Source organism: Chelonia mydas, chromosome 9, assembly GCF_015237465.2.
Source record: "Chelonia mydas isolate rCheMyd1 chromosome 9, rCheMyd1.pri.v2, whole genome shotgun sequence".
NCBI lineage: Eukaryota > Metazoa > Chordata > Testudines > Cheloniidae > Chelonia > Chelonia mydas.
This window is the reverse complement of record NC_057855.1, coordinates 9,577,007-9,598,561: the sequence shown is the minus strand read 5'-3', so window position 1 is coordinate 9,598,561 and position 21,555 is coordinate 9,577,007. Positions and strand designations below refer to the sequence as shown.

Genomic DNA, 21,555 nt, shown 5'->3' with positions numbered 1-21,555 from the left:
ACATTGTTACAGGATTCCTTTAATTCCTAACAGACTTTAGACACACACAAAAAACAAAACAAAAAACTTATTTCCCTTAACTCAGCTAGCCATAGATTTCTGCTTATGTCTTTTTTTCTCCTCTTATGAAGTTTGTAGCTTCTGATTTCCTTTCATTATAATAAATCTATTTTTAATCTCACTTAATCTTCCAGTAAGATGTTTGTTGCCATTGTGATTGCATGCTTATGGGCATGGCCTGTCATGTTACCTAAGAGAGAAGTATGATACTATCTAACATTTTTCCTGTGATAGTCTAGGTATGTGTTTTGGTTAGTGCATTTTATTTCCCTTTCTCCATTAGTACTGGGCAGTTTGGCAGCATCTGCATTAGTGCCGCTGCATTCTGCAGGAGTACCTCTTGCTGGGAAACCCCAACTCTGGTATCAATTGCATTAGACCATCAGCTAAACTTTGCAATAAAATCCATGAACTGTTGTGTAATTTTTAATGGTGGTAACAACTTAATGACTATCTAGCTGCTTTTTGTGTGTGTGCATGTGTGTTTTTAGAGGTGTAGTTATAGTCAGAAAAGTAAATTTGCAAAAACGGGACCTTACTATTTCATGGGTTTTCTCCTGTATACATTCATACATATACTCACCTCTTTCAACAGTTGCAATCTAAGGTTCAGATTTTGCCACTCTTTAAGAGCAAGTTCTTGGGACTAGTCTGAGATCATGAAATCAATGGGAGTTACCATGGAGTAAGGAACTAAACATGAGTAAAAGGGTGACCATTTTTTTTCTACTTATTTTAGTTAGCTGTATTATCATTAAAGCGGTGCGGTATGGGATTGTTTTCAGGTTTGTACATCACTATGTTTGTTAAATAAATTCCAATTACAGAATTTTTTTACTGTGGATCTCAAAGCAAAGAAAATAACCCAGTTTGACTTTCAGATCTCACGTTGAGTTGGTAGGGATGACAACTAGAAAAAGTGTTGTTGTTTTTAAAACTAAGCAAATTTTGTATGGAAGCTATTGAGAGAATAAGTGGAACTCCACATTTCCATTGTAAACTCACTTTTCTCAGTACAACTGCATCTTACATGTGGCTGAATTAATTCCTGTGTACTTGCATCTTTTAAAAACAGCTTAGCTCCCAATAACTGAGACTCTATGTGATACAGCAAAGTAAAACTAGTTTTAGGTCAGGACAAGGAAATAGATTACATGCAGTAATCGCAAATTTTTAAAAATGGATCTGTAGGGCTTTCATCACCTGCTGTCTTTCACCTTTAAATTCTAAAATATTTCACTCGGAGAAATAAGCAAGCTTAAAGTACATTTTCTTAACTTGGTATGCAAGGGATAATAATTGTCCTGGTAACTCTGAAAATGAGTCAACAGATCGTCTCCATCTTTTTAAACAGAGATAATAGTTTACTTTGGAAATTATAAATACTAGTATCATCAAAATAATCATTCCCCAAAGACCAATTATTTTCTGCATGTAGTTAATTGTTTAGACGTCACGTAAGATCTGATAAACTTCTGCATGAGAGAAATAGCTGAAAAATAGCATACACTGTTTCTAAAAGCTGTCTTAAAATGTAAATGTTAAGGTATTGTAATCGGGAACTACTGTATAAGAAACTTAGTTTTACTGCATTTTGAAAGCCTATTTAATTAAAAACTTAGCAAAATATGTAGTATGGCTTTACACTGGGCTTTCATAGTGGGACAAGCATGACTTTTCCCCCCCAGGTGTACTCTGCATGTATATAACTTTTTGCCATGTTCCAGGATTTTCTGCCTGATACTACAATGAAATCATAATTCTGTGTTTGGCTTCTGTCAAATGACATGAAAGTAATTGCTGTGAGCTTTTGCATTTATAACTCTATGTGGGATCACATAGGAAGAAATGGCTACTGTGGGGGGACAATCCCAGTCAAAATATACATCTTTTGGTAAACAGCAGAAATTGCAATAGTAATGGGGTGGCAGGAGAGTCTAAGGACAGCTGGAGAAGTATGCCCCAAGTATTTCCAGGGTTTTTTCACCCATTATGAAAGTTAAGGGACACTTTTTAAACATGGCAACGGTGAAAAATAAATGATGTTGGTGCTGGGAACAATCTTGCAAGTATCCGTTTCATGTGTGTTCTGTCTGTGAAGTATATTCCAGTAAATAACAGAATGTCTTTTAAAATCCTGTCCTGTATCTTTCTCTCAGAAAAATACTATTACTTACTGACTTGTTTGTTCCATCCCTTCTCTGTCCACTTATAGATGTACTCCAACAGAGTTGCTTTAAGTGATGAGTTCATTGCACTGCAGCCATTATCCAGGGCAAGGAATCAGCTGAGCAGAATTAGGTAGAGTAGGAGGGACAATTCCTCATCCACTCTTATGCATGTTGAAGGTCAACTAACCAGCATTGAGAGAAATGGGAAGAGGCATGAATATTAACGTGGGATGAGAAGCAGTATCTATAGTGGAGATTCATTCTATTTGGCATCTTTCTTGGCTTTGCTCGGTGTTTTTTCAGGCCAATTGCTTCTCATAAGTAGCATGTACTAGACAGTCTTATAGGAGAAAATCCCTGGCATGATGCTCAATTTAGAGAATACAGTTCTAGTCTTTCTTGCATCCATTTTTAAAATAACCACAGTTTCTAGCATGGTTCCAGTGCTCTTGCTTTGTGTAGTCAAAATTAACAGTGCTTTCTGCATGTTGGATAACTACAGCTTCATAAGACCACAACAGAAAGGTCTTTGTATTTTAGGCAGCAGTTTCTTGCCAGTTGTTTGCCTGTTTTAATTTGCTTTCACTTGTGCCATAAGAGCATAGAACATGTCTTTTGCTTGGGTGTAAATATACATTTGTGCATCAACTAAGACTCTTGCTTTAGTTTAATGCATCTATCAAGTGAATGTTTATTTTCAATGTATTATGGATGTCTGTGTCTCTAAAGATATTTGGGTGTAAATTGTATGAAATATTCAAAAAGACTGAAGTTTGCCTGTCTGTTGTCTAGGTAAAATACTAAGATGCTGGAACTTTTATAATGCACTCAGTCTCAGCATGTGAAATGCTATAGGACTGCAATTTGACATTTTGAAAGAATAAAACATGCACAAAAATAAATATTTTAACTTGCAACAAAGATTAAGGGCCAAACCTTTATCCCAGCCTTATACAACCCTCCACTTTTGCAGCAACAAAAAATTAAAAACACAGTTTTGTTCATATAGTATTTGATTGTCTAGTCTGGGATGGTGCCTGTAAATCAGGACTAGGACATCCATGTGACCTACATTGATGGAATGGATGTACATCCTTCAAAATAGGGGAAAAAGGAGAGGAAAGTGACTTATGCCAAGGTAGTGAATGCTATATTTTAAACAAAGAATTGCCACAGTTAACACTTAAAAACCTGAGAAATCTCAGTTGCAGATCTGTGGTTCGTCTGCCCGGGTGAGTGACATCACCACAAAGAGAAATTTGAAATAACAATTCCATTCTTTTCCGTTATTACCATGTGATGGTACTTGTAATACGACTCACTCTAGCAGAAATACCAGGAAGTCTGCAACTCAGATTTCTGAATATCATAGGGAGTTAATCTTGTTGAAATTCAGCACAAAATTAACTTTTGAAGGAAGGTAAGTTGGCACTTTCTAGCTTTTTTTTTTTTTTTAAACAGAGTTTTTGTTTAGGAATGTCCCTGTGTTTTGAATGTGGTGGCAAAAGTTCAAAATAAGTTAGTATATATGGTCCATATAAATAGCGCAGGCATCAGCAGGTCTTAAGAGTTCTTCTGTTTGGCTTCTCCTATAGACTTCACCCTGTACATGAAAGTTGTTTGTAGTGGGGACATTCTAGCTGGGTGGCAAATTAAGGTTTTGTACAGCAGAAGAGGAATCTAAGGGACAGGAAAGACTTTTATCCACACGGAATGCTAATGCGTGAAGTTTTAAATCTAGGAATTAAATGTTAACACTTTTTATTAATGTGGATAAAGCTCTGTCCTTCCATGACTCTGCCCCCACCCTCCTCAAACAATTTTGCTGTTGCCCCTTGTTTTCTCCCCTATCTCCATGCGCTTCTAACTTTCCTAAAGCCCTCCATTGCAAGACTACAAGAGTATGCCTCTGTGGCCTCAGGTTTTAATGACCTGAACCGCTACTGTTTTTCTGACTCCTGTCTGATCCTTGTTTTCCTATTCACCATTATGTCTGCCTCTGGTCAGTAGCTGCTGCAGCAAAGCCTGGGGCCAGGAGCAGGTCAATTTCTATTAAATTTGTATTGTACATATTGTTGTATATATGTTGTAATTCCACTGGTAAACCAGCCTTTTCTTCACCCTTCAGTGCCCCGCCACACACACACTAAGGGTCACCACAGCATCTCTTCTTAGCATGACACTTAGATTGTATGCTCTTTGGTGGCAGGGACGATCTTTTTGGTTTTTGTTTGTACGAGGCCTACCACAGTTGGGCCCTGATCCATGACTGGGGCCCCTGTGGGCTGCCACAATACAAATAACAAAAATTATTTGGCGTTTGTAGACCATCATTTTGGAGATACAATTGAGCAAAAAGCTTAGGAAAATGTTTTTGTTTTGTTTTGTTTTTTTAAAAAGTGGCATTTCAAAAGTCTCCCTGGCAAACTTCAAAATGCCTTTTCTAAATTTTGCAAAACTTTCTAGAAAAACTAACCAAGGATGAGATGTGGCATTTGAAATTTCAGGGGAATCAGTCTCTTGTTGGGGTGACTAGAAGAAGATAAAAATGGGGCTTATAATGGGAAGCTACTTTAAAGCTTCATTGTGGTGTTGCAATAACCTCTCATAATCTATTTTAGCTATTTACATAGCATAGGTTATATTGGTATCTAGGGTCTGGCTTCAGCGAAGCACTGCTTAAGGATTTGCTTAACTTTAAGCACATACTTAAATCCATTTCTTTTTAGCAGAGAACATAAGCATATGCTTCAATGAGATATAAGTGCTTTGTTGAACTAAAACCTGTAGGTGTCATTTGGCATACAGAAGACCTAACAATATGGGAAAAGAATTGGAAAGACCCTTTGGACAAAAGCGCTAGTTTTAGACCTTTATTTGGGGGAGGAAGGGGTCAGAATTGAAAATTACTCGTCTACATTCTTTGTAAGCCTTTAATTTGTTGACAAACTATACTCTGTGGTAACGTTGATGTGCATCAATAAATAATTTGTGATTTGTATAACTTTGATAACTTGAGAAAGTGGTCATCTCTTCCTGCATAAGCAAATGTACACTGTTCTATCAAGAACAAGTCAGTAGATTAAAGATTGGTTTAAAGATTACTGTTTTGAATTAAACTGATTGTGGTGCTTTATAAGATTTGTTGCTTTTCTGTCCTTCTAGATGGAAGAGGATAAGGGTTCAGTCAGCTCAGCATATGACTTTGCTGAAAGCAGGCACAGAGGGGAGGACAATAGGCAACTGCTAGCTGATCCATCTAGCCAGCAGGACAGTGCTTGCATTCACTAGGTAGTACTCCCACTGTACCCTTATGTATAGTCAGTCTTGGAATCATCTTTGAAATTCCCATACTTGTGATATTTACAAGGAAACTTACATGATGGCATGTTTTTTGTTTGGGCTTAACAGATTGAATCACTAATTGTAATACATAGTATTTAATTTTTTTCTTGATTCATTCCATTAAAGTTATCCATTCCCCTGGAAAACATTTGCATTACAATGATTTAAGATCCTTAGCCCTAAACCATACCTTTTGAAAACTTCTTTGCAGCCCGAAGATTAGTGTTCTCAGTTTTTTCTCTGCATATGTCAATATTTAAGCAATGGCTCTTCCTGCCAGTTGCAGCCCAGTCAGGGATAAACTTAGGATTGCCAGAGACTTTTTTGTTTTAAAACTATCTGTGCTCAGTACTGTCCACCTCACAGCATTCTGCATTGTTGTCTTACCTGTTTTTGTCAGGTCTTAGTTTGGTGTAACACCCAACTATGATCAAATTTTGCACAGATCTAAAATTGGAGAGGAAGGCTAGAGGAGATATAGGCAGTGAGGGGACATTCTGTATTAAAGTTAAAATCCTTATTCAGGAAAGGGATATAAAGAGAATGGATCCTAAACCAGGCAGCCGCTGCCATCATATTGAGTTTCTTTTACTATTGTCTCCTTTACACTCTCCTAATATTACTTTTGATGTTACTAAGAGCTAGTTGGTATAGCTGACAAAAGGAAGGTGTGGATTTGGGATTGCAGAGAGATCTCTGATGTTCACAGTTTACTCTGGAAGTACTACTTATAATGCTTCCACTCAGTTTTTAGTCTTTAAAGTGGGAGGTCTGTGGATTTAAAATAGCAAATATTAATTCTTCGCATTTATCTACATACTGGATTCTAGAAGGTCACTATTTTCAAATAGGTGGTATTAACCCTTTTAAGTCATGGTAAAACATTGACTGCTTATTAAGCCACTATTGTATTGCACAGAAACTGAAGGCAAAATTGATTTTAAGCTCACTAGAAATCAAATATTTTCATCTTAAGTAGATTTTTTTTTTTTTAATTTTTGCCTGTTTTATTTTTCAAAAATCCCCCCTTTCCATTGCAGTCACTGCTTTTTTTTATAGGTATTATAGGCAGTTCAGAAATACGGGTGCATTATACATTAAAGATTGCACAGACAGAGCATAGGATTCTGGCATTGAGGGAGACCAAGATAGTTTTATGCACCTTTTATACAACCCTTCCTACCAAATTCTGGTGCCAACTGTTTCATCCCACAGGTGCATATTTGTGCAGCCGCTTGGCTACTCCCTCTTTGTGTCAGCTTGTAACATTCTCCAGTGATACCCAGCCATTATGCCAGCTAGGGATCATTAGAGCGCAATTGCACCCTGACTGCTTCCCCAACATGCACCCTCTGCCAGGGGCTAAGGACGCCATAGCTCTGCACCACCTGGGTATTCCCTCAGCTGATTGGTGAAGTCAACTTTATGGCCCCAGAATACTGCAGAGGCCAGGTTCTGCTTCATACAGTATATATGAAGGGAAGAATCAATTCTGTATATAAAAATCAAGATTATAGAATGTGAAGTTGGCTTGCCACTGACCCAAAATTAGGGGTTGTATGAATCTATTGCTAATAAAAGACCTGTTTCCGGAGAGACTGAGACAAAAATATAGGTACCTATGCCTCCATGAGTGTAGTGAGAAAAGGGACATGTATCATGCATGAATAAGTAATAATGGAGCTCTTTCATGTGTGATCAGATAGAAATTATTGGAAAACATTATATACTATCAGAGAGACAATTTGCCGTTAACTTTGAGCCAATTATAAGTAGAAAGCTCAGCTCTTAATCTCTTTCATGAGACTTTTTAAAGCCCCTCTCCTGTGATTTACTGAAGCACCTTCTGAGAGGTTCTCTGTCCTCAACTCCTGCTAACTTATGTTAATTTTATATCTAAAGTGAGCAACATAAATTTGTAAATATTTGAATGTCCTTTTTGAAATTTTTGGAGCCTCAGAATAACCGATACATATCGTCCAGTCAGGAGGTACACTTCTGTATATTATTCATCTCATTGCATTGCATCTGTGATGTTACGTGACTAATACAGTTTAATGTGTTCTTCCCTCCTCACTGAATTTGTATAACTGCTTAACAAATAGTTTAATTTGGGTTATGTAGGTAGCTTCCCCCATCACCACCCTCAATAGATTTGTATACCCTTTTAGAAGGGAGAGGTGAGCCAAAATGAATTCAAAATATTCTCTCTCCAGTTTTTCTGTAGTGCTAAATATTTGGAATTTTATGTGTGCTGCAGTGGAAAAATACTCAGATGAAGTGTAGTATGAAGGAACTTGTTAATAGGTGATTTGTAATAAAAACATCTTCCTAAACTCTCAGTGTAACCTCTTTCAGTTTATTTTAGTCTGTTTTACACATATTAATAAACCTTGTCGTGTTCATTCATAGTTATACTAACGTTCAGCTTTTCCTTATTCTTACGTGAATATGATTGATGTTAATTCTGTGTTTAAATTCAGATAAAAATCTGTAGACAACCTTTCCCCCCCAAAAGTGAGAGGTTAATTCAACGCTGTATCACAAGCTTTAATAATGGCATTCCCAAATTCCAATCCATATACTGGATTTTGTAAAAGGAGGTTTATCTGGCATCATAAATGGTGACCTGGGATAAAATTTCAGAGTTACGTAAATAAGACAAGAAGGGTAGCTAGAAAAATTTACTCCTGACATTTTTGTTCACGATTTAATGTTAGCCTAAAATAGTAAGTCTATTGCGAGTCATGGAACCTGACTTCCTTCAGAAAACTGCTTTCTGCAGTTTTTTGAATTGTTAAAACTATTACTTTTAGGCAGATTGCCACATCCCCAGTCTCACTTATTCTAAACCCTTTTTTTAATTATTATTGGGGAGGGGGAAGATATTTGGAATGGGGACAGATCTTGAGCTAGTGTAAATTGTCATAGTTCCATTGATGTCAATGTGGCTATGACAGTTTCTACTAACTGATGATCTGCCCCTATAAGCGTATTACAGGTAGAGCATTATAGCAGATGATTTGCCAGCCAGGTTACTCACAACAGTAGTGGGAACTGGACATATTTTTATTTGCTGGGTGCTTGTGTGGGGTCAATGTTAAACAACTGCCATTTGTTCAATAAGCCATTTATTTGTTCAAACCTTGGCCACACCGAAAAGCATCTAGATCTCCATCTGTATGATTCACGTGGAGAAAGCAGTCTTTCTAATCTAAGGTATCATAATGATTTTCCTATAAAATAGAAACATATTCTATTAACACTATTGAAATTTAAAATCTAGCCTTATTTAAGCATTGCCTGTGATAGCAGGACGCTTTTGTCACGAGAATCCACAAATACTAATTCTTCTCTCTTTTGTCACTCCAGCTTACTGAGACAGGTTCAGGTATCAACTGCTTGGACTCCATGTGCTGCTTCTCAGATGGGGAAACAGCATGCGCATCTGTTAGAAGAATGTTGGCACGACTAATGGGAAGATGCAGTCCAACCCGGGTCAACAGGTGTGGAATTTCTCTCAATAGCCTTTGCTGCAGACGATTCTCCTACAAACTGGAACCTGATGAGCCTGCAGCTATTGATGTCTAGCAAACCAGTTGCAGGTTTTGCGTAATTAAACAGGAAATGTTATTCTTTATAGGCCTTTTTGATCCTAAAAGATCCATTTCTTGCTTACTGGGAGTGCTTTCGTTAGAAAAAGGAAGAAAACGGTTTTTCAAGAAACAGAACTCTCTTCAAACTTTTTGTTTGGTCTTTCTAGTATGAGATCTTGTGTTGTGTATATATGGTATTTTCTCTGGGTTTGTACATCCTTCTGTTTAGAAAAACAAACCTCACTGTGCTGATTGTTTTCCTGATCCAGCTTTTTGCCTTCACAAATCAAGTGTTGTTTGTAAAGTCAAAAGGCTTTTCCTTTGATACTTATGTGTGTCCTCCAAATAGTCCTAGATTAGCTTGAGTTACTTCTAAAGATATACAAAATGGTCGTATTTCCCCCAGACAATAACTCCATCATTAAAAGGAAAGTCTTTAGACTTTTCATCCATTGGTGGTTACTAAAATTAAATATTTTTTGTAATATAACTTTTATACTCTATTTCTAGAAACCAGCTAATTTACAAAACAAAGCCTTCAAGTTGACTTAGTTTTAAGGATTTTTCTGTTTGTATCAAAAATGTCAGCAAAATCATGGGTGCCATTTAAAAATATGTGCTAAATGTCTTCTTGAATTACATACACTAAAACACACATTGGTGGAAGAAAAACATAAGAATTATCAGAAATATTTGTAACAAGTAATGCTGACATCTTGCAACAAACATAGCCGTGAAAGAAATTTAGAAAGTGATTTTGAGATCTACTGAAGTGAACACTTTCACATCTCCCCATTTCAAAAAAACTCAGAGAACTAGGTAACAAATATGGAGGTATTTGGGGGTAAAAATAAAAAACCTTTTGTACATCATAGTCTGTCTTTTGCTGAATGATATCATAGTCCTCCATTATTCAAAAGCCAAACCTGGAAAAAAAATTGCACTTCTCACATTTACATGGGGTTTCCTTTAATAAGTGAACAGCTGTCTCTTTTCAAGTTAAAGGATGTGATATCGTTCATACAAAATAAAATCTTCTATGGGTAATTTATACTGACATGCATTGTCAGTTCTGATTTTACCTTTAGGTGTTGACTTGGTATGTGGTACATTTCAGCTTTAAAATTCTTGTGTTAACACAGTGTCTGTGATTCTAATCATCTTCTTTATTCTGGCTTGCTTATGAAATTTTGTTAGTTATTTCCATAAATCTAGGGTATAATTATGCAAAAATATCTTGTGTATAAGAAGGAACTGTTTATGATCAAGTAAATTTTTTTAAATCAAAACTCTTGCTGTATAGTAAGCAGGCATGATGTGTAAAATAAACAGTTGAATAGAATTTTTAAACTACAAGATGAGCATTTAATTGTCTAAAACCAACATTTCTGTAGTGGTTCCTTTAGGTATATTTTCACTTATTGTTATCTTCTGTAACAAATGAAAACTATGTGTTGCAAATTAGAAACTTTTATTTTCCATGCTGCTTTCTTTGTTCTGATGTCATCTAATAAGTGATACGGTTTTTGGCCAAAAATTTGTTTGTTGTGCAGGATCTCATAAAGGTAGGTATAATTATTTTTTCATTCTGCTAGGCATCTAGATTTTTTTACAATTTCCTCCCTCCTCCTTCAGTGAGATCTATTAATAATAAAAATATCATATTTGACAGAATATAAAGCACTTTTTCAATATTGTGCTATTTCTCAGGTTACTTGTCTGTTACCGCTTGTCATCTTTTTTTTTTCCTAACGACTGTACCGTCTAACTGAATAATTTTAAGGCCTGAAAGAGAGTTGTTAAAGCATTAGAATTAACATGGCTTCAAACAAATGACTATGCAAAACAATCTAGGTGCTAGTCAAAGGGCTTTAGGAGTTCCATGGTTGCTGCTGCAGCTCCAAGATTTATATTGAAGTGGCTCTTCACAACCCTTTCAGTTTCACCTTATGACAGTAACTAAAAAAGAATCTGCTTGCTTTATTTATTACGTGTTTGTTTTCTGAGTGACTCCAGCTCCTTCCCTTCAGCATTTCTATTTAAAATCTAGTCTAAAAGTGGTAGGAGGATGTATTTACGTTCTTCCCCTCACTTCCCTTGCAGTACGTGAAAGTTGCTGAATACTTTTGTTGAACATACTAATTATGTAAGTCACATAAAACAGTTACCAGCTGTGAAATACTGAAGGTACAGTTAAGTACTTTTAATCCCAAAATAAATTTACTGCTCAGTATTAAGCTTAGATGAGGCTTGGGTACAAATGCAATTTAGATTTTACTAAATAGCTATTGTCTTTTAGAAGATGCATGGAATCTCGAATGTAATAGACTATTGTGTAATGTTACTGGTGGTGTGAACCAACTGTTCTATTCCATCCCAGAGGTAGCTGAATATCATTGATGAATTAAGTGATACCTGTATATATGTAGCTTGTAAAAGTGCTTTGTAGTGCTTTGTAATGAAAAGCACTTTTCCAATTCTGTTGGTACAGATAGCTTGTGTTTATATACAATATGTGCACCTAATATTCCGTCAAATATGATAATGGGATATGAAATTAGACATGCTATCAAATTTTGGATGGGAGCCATTTCTTTTGATCTCAAGGTGTACAAATGCTTGGAGTAGAGGGCAACCGGCATAAAGTACTGCAGTTTTATTGTTTTTTAAAATATAATCAAAATACATTTTTCATTGTTTCATTCATTTAAAATAAAATTGAAAGACTGCATGTTTCTTGCAAATCAGTAAAATGCATTTCTGTCTGTCTCTCTTCCATTAAACTGTCTGTCTACTCATCAGCCAATAAAATATTAAAAATTCTGGATCACACATAAGTTCTTATGGTAGAACCCATTACTGAATGATCTGGACTTGTCATTAGCCAATACACTTGTCAAGGTACATGTATGTACTATTTTTGGAGAAACAGCAGATTTCTGACAGAGGTGGGCTTTGTGCATAAATTGTTTCCACTTTATGGCCCTCTTCCTTCTTACCCTTTATTTTCAACTTTTAATCTAATATGTTGACTTTAGCAATCCTGCCAAAGCAGTGGCCTATATACAGGATTTATTCATCTAGGGAAATAACTTACTCTTAGGTGAAAAACACTGGTAGATCAAAAAGCAATGATAGTTTGGATATTTTTTTCACTTGTCATACATTTTAGTTTAAATCTAGTACAGCCAATAGTAAAATATATCTTAATGGCTATAGTTAAGCTATTAGATGAAATTTGTTCCAAGTTAAGTTGCTCACAGCATCAGTATTAAAATATTTAAATAAAACACCAATATATTAGCATACTGCAATTAGCTATTTGTGTACTGAGAGGATTTGTTAGAATGATCTTACTATGCCAAAAATAAAATGTAGTATTCACTCTGCCTGATTTACATATATAATATTGAAGTTACCTCAAAAAGCCTAGAAGCCCCATATAATTTAAATTTATAGCAGATTAAATATCTTTTTAGTCATGGTATAGTGAATTTTTAAAATAGTCTGTTCAGAAAATTCAAGAAATAGTTGCTACAGCATATTTTTGAGGGTTTGAATGAATTGCGGGTGTCAGGATGGAATTAACGGACTACAGTTTTAAAGAAAGGAGTAATTTGCTTTATGCTCTTAGACCTTTTCTCCTCTCACCTAAAAGTATAGGTTCCTAGTCAGCCAAACTTTTCTTTTATTGTTACTGTAGATCATGGAGCTCATCGGATCCCTACTATACCAGCGACAGAAGCATCTTGACTCTCTCCACAATGGACTCATCCACTTGTTAACAAGAACATTTGTTAGTGCCTGGTGGAAGCCATATGGTGCTTACATATTTATAATAGGTTATGCATGAGTTCAGTGCTGTATCCTCTGTCCTAGAAAATGTGCTAGCACAACAAAAACATCTAAATACAAACCTCGTGGTCTATCTTGTAGCATAGCAAAACATACATGTGAAGGATAATCTCTTCCACTACATTTTTCTAATCTTATAACCAAATATTTGTATGCTTTTTCTCTGCCCATTTCCTCTTCGTGTTAAGAGGTTGGAATCCTGTGTTTGACATTTTATTTGAAATCTCAAGGTGAGGCAATGACCAAAAGTTTCTGTTCCCAAGTAATTGATTTGAGGGTATGAACTTATTTTGAAGTCTGATTTTGTAAATTAAGCTGATTTTTTTTCCCCCCTCCTTGGGGGGGAAAAAATTTTTTTATTCTAAATTTGTATTGAAGCTTCTTGTTATGCTAACTTCTTAGTTTACAAATAAACAAAACTCTTGTTTTTTCCCTGGGCAAGTCAATTAATTAATATATCACTTTAAAAAAACCTGAGCTGGTGGATTAGCTGTTAAGAGATGGAAATACCATCCGCATATCTGTAGTGGTGTACAAATGGCAATATACTAGTAAAATATGACATAGCCCTTTTCAAAGTGGTGACAAAAGCATAGCATTGTGCACCCTTCAGGTATGATAAGAATCTCATGTTCTTTACAGGTAATATTTAAGAGCCAGTCATTCTCGTCCATAACCATTACATCCTACATGTTTTAATAACTATTATTGATCCTGACATGGAAAAATAGGTGGAAAACATGTTGAATGGATTGTACAGTTGTCTCACTGGCATACGTATTGAAAATTTAAAGGGTTTAATCCTTTTAACATTGTTGCGGGGTTGCATGTTTTATTTTTAATATATTTATATTTGTTCATACTGTACTTTGAAGATTTAATTAAGCATTATCTTCATATATCTGAAGGATCTGACACATTGATGGCAATGGTTTGATATACAATTATCTCAATAAAAACAAAGTGCACAGATGCTACTTTGGACAGAATTATAAATTTTGCAGCTACATTTTCTGCTATAAATGTGTCTGAGTTCTTGGGCTGGGTAGGAATTTTTGCAAATACGTGTGTGTGTGTGTGTGAGAGAGAGAGAGAGAGAGAGAGAGAGAGAGAGACTAGCAGTAGGACTGAATCTACTGGCAATAGAGAGATACAAAGAAGAAAGATGCAGGGTATCCACCAGTGAGATACACGGGATACTTCTCAATAGGATGTTGCTAGAAACCTGGTGCCCTGAGCCCCAGCACTGAAGCCAGGAGCGGCGCAGGGCTGAAGCTCGCAAACCTCCCCCCAGAACCCATCAGCAGTGGCAGGGCTGAAGCTGGGAGCCCCTGTGCACTCTCCCCTCCCCCCCACCCCCCCGGCTTAACCTGGGAGCTGCACTGGGAGCCCCTCGTGCCCGTACACAGCCTTTAGCTATCCCCCTGCCTGCACCCTGAGCTATCCCCTGCCCAAACACAGCCCCTAGCTACCCCCTCCCTGCACCCTAAGCGGTTTTCAAACTTTTGAACTGAGTCCCCCCTTTGAGTTATATTTTTTGTTTCCATCCCCCCACAGCCCAGACAGGCTGGGTGGCCTCCTGAGGGAGTTGGGGGTGGAGGTGGCACTGGACCATGCTGTGCGGAGCTGGCTTAAGCCCCGCCAGCCCTTGTCGTCGTCCCTCCCCCACCCCCCGTATAGAAGTACAGCTATGCCCATGCCCCAGGGTCCCCCACTGGCCTAGAGCCCTGTGCTCCCACCCCCACCAGGCCCTGGCATTTTCATAGCATGTTGAGGGGGGCCTCAGCAAGAAAAAGGTTGAGAACCCCTGTTTTAAATCAGCCTCTGGCTACTAAGTCCCATAAACAAAATTTCTGCCCCCCTGAAAAGGAGAAGGAGGTGTTGGAAAGCTGCATCCACACTGGCAAAACTCAGACCTGTAATTATCTACCAGCGGTGGCAAAGGCGAATGCTGTAGCATAGGCAGTGGGCACAGACTTTCTTACCTAATCCAAGGTAGTGTAGACAAGGTGTGTAGGCGGGGGGGTGGGGGAGGGAAGGGGCAATTGACCCAGCGGGCCACAGGGCTCCTAGGTGCATGCAGGGTGGTACCGGCGAAGGTGGGCGAGCATGTGGAAGCCCTGGCCCTGCTGGAAGAGCGTGCCCGGCAGCTCGCTGGGCCCCAGCCCGCGCAGGCACAGCACCACCCAAATGTCAGGCGGACCGCGGCTTGTGCGTGTGTGCACCAGCCGCCGCGCATGCTCCGGCTCCGCGCCCGTGTGGTGACACCCCACCAGGCCTGGGGGCCTATTGACCGTTCTGCCCTGGGGCCCGGAATTGCTGTCGGCGGGCCTGTGTGTAAGGTGGGCAACACAATGATCTAAGTGTCTGTCCCTGTCTACACTACAGCTTCCATTATTGCTATCACCTGTACAGCTGCATTAGCAGTGAATTACATGATTGATTTTTTTTTTTCATAGTGTAGACAGAGCCTTGGAAGTCTTCTACACTATGGGGCATGGGCTGCTGCAAGAGAGAGATTGGTCTCCATTATTCTCCTCCTCCCAAGCTTTCCTGGATTCTGTGAACTATAGGGGAGGAAGTGTTAAGATGTCTCCACTGCTGTTCTCAGATTTTTGGGTCATCCTCACTGCTAACTCCAATGCCTATCTCTGCTGCTGTTCATGGCTTTCCCAGCAATGCAGCATTTTGGTTCACATCTTGAATCTTCATTTTTGCAACTTTAAGGACTAGAAACTTAACCGTTAAAAATGAAAATTTAAATTCTTTAGCAACTGGCGGATTTATCAATCTTTCAATTGTATACATATACTTGGAAGTCTGAGTTAAATACTAGCACAGGTTTTCTCAGTGGTTTCTGTTCCTGAGACGCACAAAATATTTATGCCATGGTTATCTGTGAAATAATCTTAGGCCACATTTTCTAAACAACTTCTCCTCAGGTATCTGTTGTTTGCAACTGTTATCTTTGTGTGTTAAGCCATTCTGCTTCACTTCTCAAAAGTAGCCGTGTCTGTCAAGGTCATTCATTCCTTAGCCAGCCCTCAATGGTTTTCAGTGTTGCCATATAGTTTTTCATTAGTTCTTGTGATTAGTATGTCATATTTTGAAATCTAAATTATGGTAAATGGTTTTATTTAAAAAAAAAGGGGGGGAAATGCTTTGAAAAATAACCCTGCTCCAAGCATTTATAACAATTCCATACCACACATATATAATGTTTTGACTTTTGTAGTATGAATAAAAGGTTGAATACATTTGTGCCAAGCAAGCAAAATGTTCATATTTGAAGAGTAATTTACCTCCATTATGGTTTAATTAAACCTTCCCCTCCCTTATCAGTGTGTCTAAGGTTGAAGAAATATGTATTTAAGAAATTCACGAAGAGCTTAAGAATTTATATGTCTACCCCACTTCTCTATTTGGAGAAAAAAAATTTCAGTAATGTTTATTTCTCATTAATGGGAATATGTAATTGGTTTGCATAGAATACAGAATTTTAATCTAATGAATGCTTAGGAGGAAAAACAATATTTTGTAATGTACCACAAATAATATAGAATTGGTTTTACTCAAGAAAGGTTGTTTTTGTATATACCTCTAACTGTTACAGTATATGCGATATGCTAGTTCCAGATTCACTAGTATGTGGAATTTTACACAAAGCAAAGTTAACCAAGTCTGTCGTCCTCAATTATCCAACTGTAACTATTGATCTTTCTGATTGAGAGCATGAGGAAAAAGAATGTACAGTACAGAGATGAGTGTGTAGAGTTACCTTTACTCTTGAAATCCACAAAATGAAGGCACATGCAAAGGATTCCTTCTGGATTTTCCTATTAGTGCAATAAAGGCTGCTCCAAACATTCTTAACTGACAGTAACACAAGTGATATTATTTTCATTCTTATTTTACTGTGCAGTATTTTTGATATCCTGGATGGAAGAGAGCACTTCCATAGTCACCTTTTAAAACTAGATTGAATTCTCAGCGGATCTTAATACCTGGTATGGGAAAAAGTCAGTTTTTCAAGAGCATATATTCTTTCATGCATTTGGTGTCTAAAGCATAACGTGTAGAGACTGGGAACTGGAAATGACATAAAAGTCTGCTTACATTAAAAACACTTCAAGCTAAAATATAAATATTACTTAAAATATCCATTTAAATATAATATTATAGAGGGAGGCCACATAAGTGAAGAGAGCGAATGTTGAAAACTTTATCGTTTCAAAATGATCTCATTTGCTGGTGAAAATGGTTATTTAAAACTGATTACACAATTTACAATACAAACGACCCAACTGTCACTCCTTACTAGAAATAATTGGTAATTCTTCCAGACCCTTATTTTTACAATCGGATAAACCTGTTGTGTGTGTGAAAAGTCTCATTTCTAGTACTAGAAATCTCGCATCATAAAGCTATTGGTAAACAAGGATAGTCCATAGAAATTTTGATTGGCTGACAAAATCTCATTTAAGATTAGGCTTTATGTACTCCAGTTGTATTTGTGAAGTGCAGTATTCAGAAGTACTTACCATGTATGCTACCAAAATCATTTGTCCAGGAGAATCCTCTATCTTGCTATATTAGTTTCTCATTTTACAATATACAGTAGTAATGTGGCTATTTAACAGAAGTCAACCCATAGTAACTAACTGTTACTGCATTATTGTATGATCACCATAGTTTCTAATGGAGTTACATTCCTAGAGTTGGGTGAAACCATTCATAATGAAAAAATTGACTAAGTTATCCCTTTTCCTGTCACAGATTATCTACGGACAGACAATTTACAGATTAGTGTTTTATGCAAACATTTCAGTCTATGACTGGTTTGCAAATTCCTTGCTTCTACTGTTTGTTTTCTAAGGTGTGTGATTTATCACCTCAGTCACTTATCTCGTTTCTTCTCCCTTTTTTGGGTTACTTAACTTTCATGAACAGGGGAAGGGAAATTGGAGATTTGAATATAGCTGTGTGAAAACTTCTGCCACTGATCGTCTCGCAAACACATTCACAAAAGTGCTTGCAAGTCTTTTCGTTTTCCACGGAAACATTCCTGCAGCTAAATATCATTCATACAGATTGCAAAGGCAGTCAAATGAAGAATACACCCCAGGTGCTATACATATTAATCCATGCTTTTCACTAGCATGTTCTCCATCACTTTCTTGAAATATTCACCTAGCTCTAGCTATTACCATGGTATAATGCAAGTGGTTTTGCAGTAATTGTAGACAATTGTCATTACCATAGATATGACTTTTGTTTGTTTGTTTCCAGTATGTATAAATGCATGGAACTTAAATAAAGTCTGACGGGCTTGGGGCAAGAAGGCATCTGATTATATAGTACAAAAAGGTATTTGAGAGCACCCTAAAAATATTGCTAATTGTAACACAGAATTGTTTAAAAGACTCTTTTTAAATGTGTCTAAACATGATCTAATGTAATAGCAAATACCATTCTTTATAGTCAACATTTTTAAAGGAAATTGTTTCGTATGTCAAAGGAGCCTGGTTGATTGTATTTTTCTTATCTTGGCCATGGGATAAATCATAATACGTTGCATGTATATATTTAAGAAGCATGGGCAGAATACTTTAAAAATGAGACTGTTTCAGGTATAAATAAAATGTCATTACTACACCAAAGAGTATATTTTTAAGAAAAATGCTTAATTATGGTCCCATTAAATGCTTCAATTCTTATGCACATGTAGAAACAGTGAATCATCTTAACTCTTCCCCCCCCCCCCCCCCAAAGAAAAGCATGATCAAGTGCTGCTTGTTTTGGGGGGGGGAAACTTGAATGATACTCATGCAAGAAGTACTGGCTGCTGTGTTGCAGTTGATACGGTTAGACAGTAATGGGCATTAACAACGGGAAACTAGCGATAATTAGTACAAAAAATTTCAGACCTCAAACACTGTGCTGCCTCTAATGTTCTGATTGACAGCAGAGTTAATACAGGGGGTTAAATGTACAGTTCTGTTAGTGAAGTTGTTTTTAAATAGTTCATGGAAATTATATTTATTAAATAAAACTTTCACTTTTAGCTGGGTTGGTTTGTTTTTAATTGTGTAATTAGCTTTGAATTATGTATATTTTGATGCATTTATACTACACCATTTATGAGCATGATTTCATAACCACAGTTCTGTCTTTAAATTGCCTTTGAGCTATTGTGAAAGTTACTTTAAAATCTTAATGCTCCATAGCATCCTCTGTTGTCTATATTTGGGAGTTTTATTTAATCCTCTCAACAGCCTATAGGTGCACCTACAGCAAAGGGAGTCTTCAGCACATCCTTCAACTTGGAGCTGCTAATTTTTCTGGTAGCCACAAATCAGCATCCAAGAATTGTAACAAAGAGAAGTTTTGTTGTCTAATAGCTGAGTCCTTTTTGTTGTTGCCAGCATTCTAGAGTAAATAAAGTCATCTGCAAACTCGGGTATTAATTTTGTATTAACTTTATCTTCAAGACAACTTTCCATTTAGCAGAGCAGCTGCTTTTGTTGAGTTTGATTTGATTGTTTTGTTTTCTTGTACTGAAACTTTCCCTGAAGTTTCTTATAGTGTGCAAGCAGACTCAAAACTTCAAAAACTCCCCTGGGCTGCATTAAAAATTTAACAGCTCCTTTGTCCCTTGGCATCTCCTACTCTTTCAAATAAGAACATCCTGTGCATTGAATCAGGAATACACTTCAGCCTTATTTTGTATTGCATCTTTCATGCAAATTATCCCTCTGCTCAAGAACTGTATATCCTATAGAAACTTTGATTTCAGGTTGAATTTTAAGATGCTTAGAAGGAGAAGAGGAGATCCATGAAAACTGTTCCAGCTGATAGGAGTAACAACGGTGAAGCTTTATTTGCAATCCTTGTGCCAGGATTGCGTAACGGAACAGAGAAAACCAGTGCTAGATAACCACTCAAGATGGCTTAGATGAAGTCACATGGTAGGCTTATAAAGCAAACAAGCCAACTGTGAATTAGAGCTTGAATTGGTGATACATTACAGTAGGCAAGGCTGTCAATAAAAGCAAATTATGCAGGTGCCACTCCGGCCAGTATTATAAATTTTGCAATTGCTGGAAATTCCAGCACTTCATTTTTTTTAAACGAAGCAGAGGAAATTGACTGCTGAGAGAGTCTTCAAAATATAGCCTAGTTCTTCTGTAATGTTAATAGAGCTAAATGGTGGAAGTGGCAGCCTATGAATTGCATGTAAATAGCATCTTACTATACAACAAAGACCAAAAAAAAAATCATAGACCTGTTCCATCTTAATGGGGGTGAGGGTTTTTCCCTTACCCAAATACTAATGAGCAGGTGCCCTAAACTTTTGAACCTTGGTATATCCTAGTAGTATGTGCTTTCATTTTATAAAGGGGAGAAGTATGGGTAAGGCCAGCAGCAGTAAATTGGATGGTAATGAACTGGAGACAGAGAGAGGAGACTTCGGGGCCACATGTGACACACATTACCAATGGCAACATTTGAGCTGATAAGTGACTGGGAGCTGTCCACACCCACACACCGCTTTGGGCCAGAGGCTGCTCCAGAGTGAACAAAACCCTAAAGCTCACAGGGAAGACTGAAAAAAGAAAAGGAGTACTTGTGGCACCTTAGACACTAACCAATTTATTTGAGCATAAGCTTTCGTGAGCTACAGCTCACTCTAACACGGCTGTTACTCTGAAACCTGTCATTACGCAAGGCACTGCATTTAGCCGTATGGCGTGGAAATCTATCAACTGCATGAAAAAACTTGTACAGATACAGACAGACATCATCTTCCTTTCCAAATGCAAACAGATGGACATTGTACCAAAAGGACTGAAGGTAAAAAATCCATTACAACCTACATACCACCCAGACTATGCTGACAGCTTGTGCCACACGGTCTCAAACCGATGAAGTGAGCTGTAGCTCACGAAAGCTCATGCTCAAATAAATTGGTTAGTCGCTAAGGTGCCACAAGTCCTCCTTTTCTTTTTGCGAATACAGATTAACACGGCTCCTACTCTGAAACCAGGGAAGATGGAGGGAGCCAATGTTAGAAGTGGGAGAGATGAGATCTCCCATGCGAAGGCGCATTCAGCAGTGATAGGGCGCTGGAGGCCAGCAATAGTACAGAGCAGGCCCAAGTAGAAGTGGGAAACCTAGAGCGGCAGCAGCTCTGCAGAAGAACCCGGTAAGTGATTGACGTGGCTGGAAACAGCTTATGGTCTAAATAGACAAACTGAAGGGGGGGGGGTGACTGTGCAGCAAAGAAGCATTGACAGACGGTTGTGCCTGGTTTGTTGACTTGGGAGCCTGGGGGATGGTGAAGGGGGGGTGATTTTTAAGGGTGAGACCCCAGTAGGGGATATGTTACTGAGAGAGCGAAGGGGGGGCACTGTGAGGAAGAAAAGGGAGAGGAAAGGTCTGCAAGTAGAGGAATGAGGCGGGGTGGGAAGGGGACAGGGTCACGCTGCGGGTAAGCAGAAGGTGGAGACGGGCACGCATCGAAACGG

At 37.8% G+C, this 21,555-nt stretch overlaps 1 protein-coding gene across 6 annotated transcripts in view; it reads left to right on the top strand.

The window, feature by feature from the left end:
• Positions 1 to 14,000, top strand: part of ATP11B (ATPase phospholipid transporting 11B (putative)) — a 113,961-nt gene extending 99,961 nt beyond the window's left edge. For 3 of the 6 annotated variants that reach the window (XM_037909507.2, XM_043522900.1, XM_043522902.1), the window contains exon 29: positions 8,949 to 14,000. In XM_037909507.2, coding sequence (XP_037765435.1) covers positions 8,949 to 9,167 — 219 coding nt within the window. In that variant the 3' untranslated portion in view covers positions 9,168 to 14,000. Of the gene's footprint in view, positions 1 to 5,396; positions 5,523 to 8,948 lie in introns of all 6 variants that reach the window. The other 3 variants (XM_037909508.2, XM_043522901.1, XM_043522903.1) reach the window with 2 other exon arrangements.
• The last annotated feature ends 7,555 nt before the right edge of the window (positions 14,001 to 21,555 follow it).